The sequence below is a fragment of the Malus sylvestris genome, chromosome 11, assembly GCF_916048215.2.
Source record: "Malus sylvestris chromosome 11, drMalSylv7.2, whole genome shotgun sequence".
Classification (NCBI taxonomy): Eukaryota; Viridiplantae; Streptophyta; class Magnoliopsida; order Rosales; family Rosaceae; genus Malus; species Malus sylvestris.
In genome coordinates, this window is record NC_062270.1 from 15245711 (window position 1) to 15253526 (window position 7816).

General features: G+C 37.3%; 2 protein-coding genes across 6 annotated transcripts; one reads left to right on the forward strand and one right to left on the reverse strand.

Moving 5' to 3' along the window:
- Positions 1-1937: 1937 nt before the first annotated feature.
- On the forward strand, positions 1938-3774 carry LOC126588527 (uncharacterized). Of its 4 annotated transcripts, none has more exons than XM_050253633.1 (4): positions 1938-2123; positions 2761-2961; positions 3036-3171; positions 3556-3774. In XM_050253633.1, the coding sequence occupies exons 2-3, from the start codon at positions 2800-2802 to the stop codon at positions 3168-3170; spliced, it is 297 nt and encodes a 98-aa protein (XP_050109590.1). In that variant the 5' UTR covers positions 1938-2123; positions 2761-2799; the 3' UTR covers position 3171; positions 3556-3774. The 4 variants fall into 4 exon arrangements, with proteins under 4 accessions (XP_050109590.1, XP_050109589.1, XP_050109587.1 ...); XM_050253632.1 differs by having other exon boundaries at positions 2774-2961; positions 3036-3166; XM_050253630.1 differs by having other exon boundaries at positions 1939-2123; positions 2774-2961.
- A 326-nt stretch (positions 3775-4100) lies between these two features.
- LOC126588524 (flagellar radial spoke protein 5) lies at positions 4101-7582 on the reverse strand. 2 transcript variants are annotated; one of them, XM_050253626.1, is made up of 9 exons: positions 7169-7582; positions 6060-6144; positions 5755-5871; positions 5542-5606; positions 5365-5453; positions 5189-5268; positions 4978-5089; positions 4630-4749; positions 4101-4519 (listed from the first exon to the last, which is right to left on the reverse strand). In XM_050253626.1, exons 1-9 carry the CDS (start codon positions 7482-7484, stop codon positions 4337-4339), a joined length of 1167 nt encoding a protein of 388 aa, XP_050109583.1. In that variant the 5' UTR covers positions 7485-7582; the 3' UTR covers positions 4101-4336. The 2 variants fall into 2 exon arrangements, with proteins under 2 accessions (XP_050109583.1, XP_050109584.1); XM_050253627.1 differs by lacking the exon at positions 7169-7582 and adding an exon at positions 6507-6923.
- Positions 7583-7816: the final 234 nt, after the last annotated feature.

Consider the following 7816-nt stretch of genomic DNA (forward strand, 5'->3'; position numbering starts at 1 on the left):
CAAAGAGACGGAGATTTGCGGGGTTTTTAAGAGTATATTGGTACTCTACTTCTTACTGTTTTAAACTCAAAAACAATTTTCAAGTTTTAGGCCTTAAAAATTTGTTTAGTAGCACTATTTTCAAAAATTGAACTCAAGACTAACTAAAAAATATAGCATGTTCTTTAAAAACATAAAAAGTGAGTTTTTAGAGTTTTTAAACTTAAATTCACTTATTTATTTTCTCTTCCTTCTCCCTTGTCACTCCAAATCTCTCGCTTTTCTTCTTTCTCTCTCCCCTTCTCTTTTTTCCTTTTTCGTTTTTCCTTTAATCCGCTTTCTTCATTCCCTTGGTTCTTTCTCTCACTCATCTTCTTCTCTATCTCCTCCGATCTTCTCACTTCTTTCTTTCTTCTCCATTCATCTCTTAGTTTCTTTCCTTCTCTCTTCTCTTTCTCTCTCGACCCCCTCTTTTTGAATCTCTTTGTCCAGTTTAAGTTGTAAGATTTAAAATTTTTAAATCGCATACCAAACAAGTTTTTGAGTCTTAAAGAAAATTGTTTTCAAGAAAAATTCTTAAGAAATATTTTGAGAAATTATAAAAAATTTCAAATAGGATACCTAACAAGCCCTTAATTTTTTTTTATTTCGTAGGATTTTAAGACTTATTTATTGATTTGTTATTTAGTACGGTCTGTATTTCCTATTTGAAACCTCTTAAGTTGGATTGATTGATTATGAGGCTTAATTCATCTCTCATTTTTTGGTATAATAATGTGGTTTGTTAAAAAAATATTGTTTGTTAATCTCGGTTTAACTACTGGAATAGATTTCCTCACCTCAGAAATAGCTATAATCGATTTATTTCATACTATTTACTTCCACAACAGCAGAGGCCTTTCAATTTCAAAGATTAAAGGCACTCTAAAAATTTTATACCTCGTCAACTGCAATGACTCATTTTCGTCAAAATGAAATGAAATATTAATGCTTACTTCGTTGGTGAGGATTTTGAACAAAGATGAATTACCTTGTCATCCTTCTTAGCTTGGGGAAGACGTGTTAGCTTTGTTTGGCAGCATCCTTTGTATTCCCCCTTCTCGCTTGTATGTTTTTGTTGGTCAGGTGTTCCTGGCTTTCTTTGTTTAGGTAGCTGTTGCTTTGGAATGAAATTTCATTTTTACAAAAAAAAAAAAGTAATAAATTAATAATGAACTTTCATATCTTTTAATTTTTAAAATTTTGTATATAAATTTATTCTCTTTAACATTATCCCTTTATTTAATATTCATGAAACAAAATGGGCGAAATAAGGAGAAATGATTTGATTTTCACAGCAAGCAAAGTGAAACTTTCAGGAGATAAAGTGAGAGTAATGTTGGAGAGATTTTTCAACGTGACCGTCACAAGAAGCGCTACATTACGTATCCTTATATAAATGGTCGGATATATGTGTTAAAAGGTTAATAACTTAAAAATTAAAATTTTTCACCATTTATATAAAAACACTTAGTGTATAAATTGATTCTTTAATAATTTGATAATCTTTACAGACTCATACATGAGTTTCTTTTATACAGAAATAAGAAAACACTATCCTATAGCTAAGCCTAGGAAAAAGTAGTTGCCTAGTTTACAATGCTACAAAAGGAAATATAATCAAATCTTCAGCTGACTTTACTCATTTTTCTCAACAGTATTTTCGTCACCACCAAATTTTTTTCTAAATTTAGAAACTAAATAATATCTTACCGATAAAACCTTTTGATTTTTTTTAAGGAAAACTAATGAAAAGGATTTGAAAACTTTAAGTTTTAATGATAAAGGGTAAAATGAATAGTACCAGGATTGACTTTTTAGTGTAAAAATGTGATTTTTCGTTAAAGTAAACAGTACCGAGAGCTTTTCGTTAAAGTTACCTTTTTATTTTTATTTTTTTTTATTTTGTTTTCGAAAGGTTTAAGACTCCGCTGTCTCTCTTATTTCATTTCCTCACTATCTTCTCCGTCCGCCACTGACGATTTCTATCAAATTTCGATCCGTTCAATTCGCCGTCCGCCACCTGAAGGCCCGATTCTTCACTCTTTCTTCCGTCGTCTTCCGCTCTCGAGCCACCACTGCATTGCTTTGTCGCAGTTTTGCAGGTAAGGTTTCAATTTCTCCGAATTTTCCATATTTCAGTGAAATATTACTGAAATCTTGTGATGATGAGCACTTACTGGAGATTTGATGGGTGTGGTATAGAAAATTGTAGTCTAATTTTTCTGGGTTTTTGTTATTGTATAAATTAATGATGATAATTTGTTGTTCTCCAGTGAATTTTGAAATTTTTGTTAGTATAGTTGTACTTTCTCTTTGCATAGGAAAACCTCATTTGCGATTCGAATTAGGGTAAGAAAAGTAAGAATCCAATATTTCAATCCATTGGCTTGACATGATTATTTCTGGATGAATGTTTCATATGTACCAAGTATTTTTCAAAATGCGATTGTTAAGACGGATTGCAGCATTGTTTTTCGATTCGTTGATAGCTACCAAATCAATTGAATGTTTTTGCTAAGCAATGGATATCATTGAGCTCCCATGCTATCGGTTCAATAACTCGTTATCAAAGGAATTGCATTAACTTGAATTGAATTCTGGAGGTATGCCGAGAAATACGATATAGAACTAAGAACCGTTTTAGTTCACTTGTGAGCTAGTTGGACGGTACAGTTTAGGGCTAACTGTGGTTTGACCTGATTATGAGTTTGATTATATGTTCGATATGAGATGCTCAAGGGTCAGTGGCCAGCTGTTGTCCATTAGGGTTTAAAAGAGATGAAGACGGTGGTAGGGATGGTAGTTTCCAATAAGATGCAGAAGTCGGTGGTGGTGGCAGTGGACCGGCTGTTCCATCACAAGCTCTACAACCGATACGTGAAGAGGACCTCCAAGTTCATGGCCCATGATGAGCAGAATCATTGCAACATCGGTGACCGAGTATGTCTTTATTTCTCTCTCTCTCTAGTTATTTAGTTATTATTAATTTAAATTTAAGCAAACTATTTAATCAGGTTCGATTGGATCCATCGAGGCCTCTGAGCAAGCGCAAACATTGGGTTGTGGCTGAAATCCTCACCAAAGCACGCATCTACCAGCCTCCTGTACCATCAGATTCACCTCCAGCTTCAACACAGACTACATCTTAAGGTTTCACTTTCATTCCAGCTGCTATTGTGTTGCATCTTTTCAACAACAAAATCAGTTAGTTTTTAGTGTGAGATTATAATCTATATAACATAACAAGTCAACACTAATTTAAATCCTGATAATTAAGGCAACAAAATAATGTTTCTCGTGTAAATCTAAGAAAGGATGTCATTCTTTTAGAAGTTGAAATTGAATTCTCCATTGGCGCTCACCTTTTTTGGCATGTCTTCCTGTGCAATTTTGTTGTATTAATTTCCTTCACGTTCTTTTAATTTGCAACTACGAGACTCCAAGTGTGAGTTGTCAAGTCCCAAAGCATATGCGACGTAAAATATGATCCTTTCCAACATTTAGAATTGTAATCTCTTTCATCGTTTCTGGCAGGTGAAGCTTTTTGTTGGGACTCTGAGACGTTGACAAGACGGTAGATTTAGCCAAAAAGAAGTTCCTGTTCTTACTCGAGTATGTTGTTTGTATGGGTGAATGTTTTTCTTTTATAATCCAGAAACTAAGATAGGAGGGATTTATACCTCCAATCCTGTACTGAATTATCAAACCAGCCAGAATTGCATCCATGTTCTTTAAGAAGTCCATTTTGTTCAAGCTTTGTTTTAGCGACGAAGTTATTGTGACCGCGAAAAGTCTAGATATCTTGATGTGTATATACACATGGTACATATATGTATACATGCATATGTATGTCTATTCCATTTTAGGAAGAGGCGTCGTGCCATTCGCAGTTCTATGCATTTTGGAGTTCCTTGTCTATATCGAAACCCATTACGTGAAAGTATCTCTGCTGCAACCAGCAACTTGTACATTTCGTGCCACACGGGTTAGAATCGGGGTGTCCGAACGAGGTCTGGAGAAAGGATATGGTTGGGGTCTAAAGATGCCCCCAAACGAGACAGCTTGAGTCCTTAGTGCTACTCTTGTCAAAAGATTTCAAATTACAGACCCTTTTTACAGTGTTGAAAAGTTGAATATTTGGCTTAAAGTGATTGGAAAATAGTTCACAAACCTTTGACAGTTACATATTACTGTGTCATGGTAATTCTATATCAATGTAGTGATACTCTTCTAATACACGAAAAATGTCGTTTAGCTCCCACTTACGTAACGAAAAGTCTGACGGGACGATTGGAGTATAATTTGTAAAATCTCATCAACGCCGGTATTCATCTCCACAGTCCCCAATCACTTTAAGGAGATTTTTCCCTTTCTTTGTGACTTCTTTTATGCTGTTTACATCTTCCTCATCGAGAGCAAGTGAGAACACAGCATTGCAGTCTTGGATGTGTTCCGACAGCCCGAGTCTAACACCTACCATTGATCCTGCAACTGCTTGCTGCAATTTTTTACAAGCCAGACATACTCAAATCATGACTTAGTGCAACTGATGTAAAAGAATTCCGAGGTTAAACAGAATCCAAAAACTTCAGATTAGTTGAACTTTACCTGATCTAGAACGTATTTCACCGCAACATTAGCAATGGAGACTCCGTGTTTAGTAGCGATGCCTTTGAGTGTCTGTAGAAGAGCTTGGAAAAGACTCCAACCACCCCAGGCATCAACCATCTGCCTCACGTTACAAATTGAGTAAGAACGGATCAAAACAGATAAAATGCACACAAAATATGAGTGCTAAACACCAACTAATTAAGCTTATTCCCCTTTTTATGACAACACCCACAATCCTTTGCTGGATTTTGTATCTAAAGCTGACTTACCAACATCCTGGGGCACATCTTAGTAACCATATTAATGAATTAAAGTGTTAGCGTCAATAAGTTCAAGACTCCATACTCGTTTGTACTTTTGGAGGGAGGGAGTGTTTAATGGAGGCCCGGCAAAAGGAATGTTCAAGTTGGTATCGAGGAACTTTTCAGATAATAGACCGCCCATTACAGTCCCATACCTGCAACAGAAAGTGCTATGTTAACACCTGAAAAGGCTACAGCAGCTATACAACGTATCGTGAAAAACAAGTTTGAGAGAGAGGGAGAGAGAGAGAGACGTTATAAGTTTGACTCCAGTGAGCTGACAAAGCTCTGCCATTTTCTGTTGAGGACGCATATCGACAATGGAATGCTGGACCTGATTACGTTGTATGAATGTGATTATAAAGCACAAGGAGGTGCAAAGCATATTACCATGAGAAAAATCAAATAATATACTACACGAAGCATATACCTGATTGCTTACAACAGGAATCTCATTTTCTAGGATTATCTGTAGCCTCTCTGTATCGAAATTTGTCAAGGCGACTGTCTTAATTTTACCTGCAAACCAGTAGCTCAAGTAATGCAATGAAACCTTGAAATGATAGTCGATGTTTAATTCAAGTTACAATGTCGGTAATACACTAACCTTCTTCTTTCAAATCTGTAAGGTGTTTTAGTGCATCAAGGTAACCAGTATTTGCATAATCCCACCTATTGCAAGTAGAAAGAGAAATTCACCCTCAAAAGTCATTCACTTAATACCACTTGGATTCCGATGGAGCATGTTATACAAGTACAAATTCGAACAACACATGATGAAAAGGTCGCCATATTTTGCATTGAGAAAAGAAATTCATACCAATGAAACTGAAGCATGTCCAAGGAAGCCACGTCCATTCTCTTTCGTGAAACATTAATACTGTCCCTTACAAAACTACTTGTCATCTTAACAGGCGGTGGCACCCATTTCGTAAGACTGCATCACAATTAGTGGGGAAAACAAAACTGTAAGACTTTCCATTCTGCACTCTGACTTAAATATAGGGAGTTAATCAGTTTCTGCATGAAAAGGATTGCTCTATGCAACCATATGTCGAAGGCTTCAAAACAATAGCTGGCCAGTAATCCTTACAATCTACAACCTATCAAGTGGAAGAAACTCACCCTCTGACCTTTTCCAAGTACTCTGGTGGACGCTCCTGACGAACTCGATTGATAAAGATGCCATATAGATCTTCAGCCGGTCCATCTACAAAATCCCAAACTATATGAATCACTACCAACTCTACAAGTAAATTCACAAATAAGAAACAGAGAAAAAAAAAGGATTAACTGCCTGGGATCTATTCACAACGATAAACAGTTCAACCACTACTAGCAACCATATACACAAAAATGGTATATAACTGTGTAGTTTAGGGCCGAGCTCACTAGAAAGAGTTAACAGCGAGAACCTCACTAGCAATCGGATCACAATCACACAAATATTTTCAGTGAAAATAATATATATGACTCTTAAATGTGACACACTCGGATGAGAAATGATAACCAATGCGCATGTATACAAGCACAGCACGCAAGCAATGAGCTATTGATAATTGAGTACAATACATATATCTGCCATATCAAAAGTGGTGAGTCCAGCATCAGCATATTTAAGCATAGCATCAACTGCATTGTCTCTATCAATTTGACCCCAGCCACCGCTCGTCTGCCACATCCCATTAACAACCCGACATATGTCTAGCGAATCCTTGCCATTCTTAACCACGGCCTGTCGGTTATCTTCAGTTAGCACACCCTGAACTGGCCTCCAGCTGAGTTTCTGAATTCTTTTGGTTGTTCTTCCTTTCTTGATCGAACTAAACGTAAATTTGCTTAGAGAATTATGGTGCAACAACTCTGCCATTGCAAATTGGACAGCCTAAATAATGCAAATAAATCGAAACAAACCCGGTTTCTCTTCTTCTACATCAATTTCACACACAGCAAAGATTATCTTATCAGTAGCTCTCCAGCTTCTCCTCCACCATTGATTTACTTTTATTTATTTTCTAAAATATTGGGTTTTTGCAAGGTGTTCCAGTTTTACACATAAGCCCCTATCTTGTTGCATATTTTCACATATTTAGACCAGAATACAACAAATTCACATATTATCCAAGGGTACTATTGTAAATTAATGCTACTGTATTTCCAGGTCAACCAATAAATAGTTTCCACGTAAGCACATCCCTTAGTGTAAATTGGGGTTTTGACTTTATTCGACTTACAGTGGTCTGCCATGTCGAAGGTGGAGAGGCCAGCGTCTGCGTAGCGGAGCATGGCCTCGACGGCGTCGTCTCGGTCGATTCTGCCCCAGCCACCGCTCGTCTGCCACATTCCGTTCAGTACTCGGCATATGTCCAGAGAATCGTTCCCGTTCTTCACCGTGACTCGGTGGGTCTCGCCGGTGACCTGAGTTGCCTCGCCGCACCTGACCGAGTTGGCTCGGCGCCTGGGTGGCTCTCGCCGAGATGAAATCTGGGTGTTTGTGGATTTGAACGGCGTCGGGTTAGCTAGGGCGCTGTGTAAATGTAAAGTTGCCATTTTAGTGTAACGGCAGCGGAGGAAGCGAAGCAAGCAATTGGGGGGATTGAAGAGGATAAGGCGTACGACGCCATGGCTGTATGTGCGGTGTGTCTATTTTGAAACGCTAGATTGACGTATATACCCCTGTCCTACGCTGTCAATCTGTGCGCTTTTTATTCATATGGCAGGACGTTGTGTTTTTTTTTTTAAAATTGTTTTTGTTGTGTTTTAAGAAGGGGGTGTGTATCACACCACGTTTTACTTCTCACATACTTTTTTAATTTTCAGTCGTCGGATCAGATGAATTGAAGAAGATTAACGGATATAAATTATGAGAAGTAAAATGGAAT

What these genes read in the sequence shown, in the direction of transcription:
- LOC126588524 (XM_050253626.1), bottom strand. Translation starts at nt 7,484, where the DNA reads ATGGCAACTTTACATTTACACAGCGCCCTAGCTAACCCGACGCCGTTC. An exon ending in TACTTGGAAAAGGTCAGAGG is followed by an intron (nt 5,872 to 6,059) that starts GTGAGTTTCTTC and finishes ATTGTGATGCAG; the next exon opens with TCTTACGAAATGGGTGCCAC. An exon ending in TGAAATACGTTCTAGATCAG is followed by an intron (nt 4,520 to 4,629) that starts GTAAAGTTCAAC and finishes AAAAAATTGCAG; the next exon opens with CAAGCAGTTGCAGGATCAAT.
- LOC126588527 (XM_050253633.1), top strand. Translation starts at nt 2,800, where the DNA reads ATGAAGACGGTGGTAGGGATGGTAGTTTCCAATAAGATGCAGAAGTCG. An exon ending in ATTGCAACATCGGTGACCGA is followed by an intron (nt 2,962 to 3,035) that starts GTATGTCTTTAT and finishes CTATTTAATCAG; the next exon opens with GTTCGATTGGATCCATCGAG.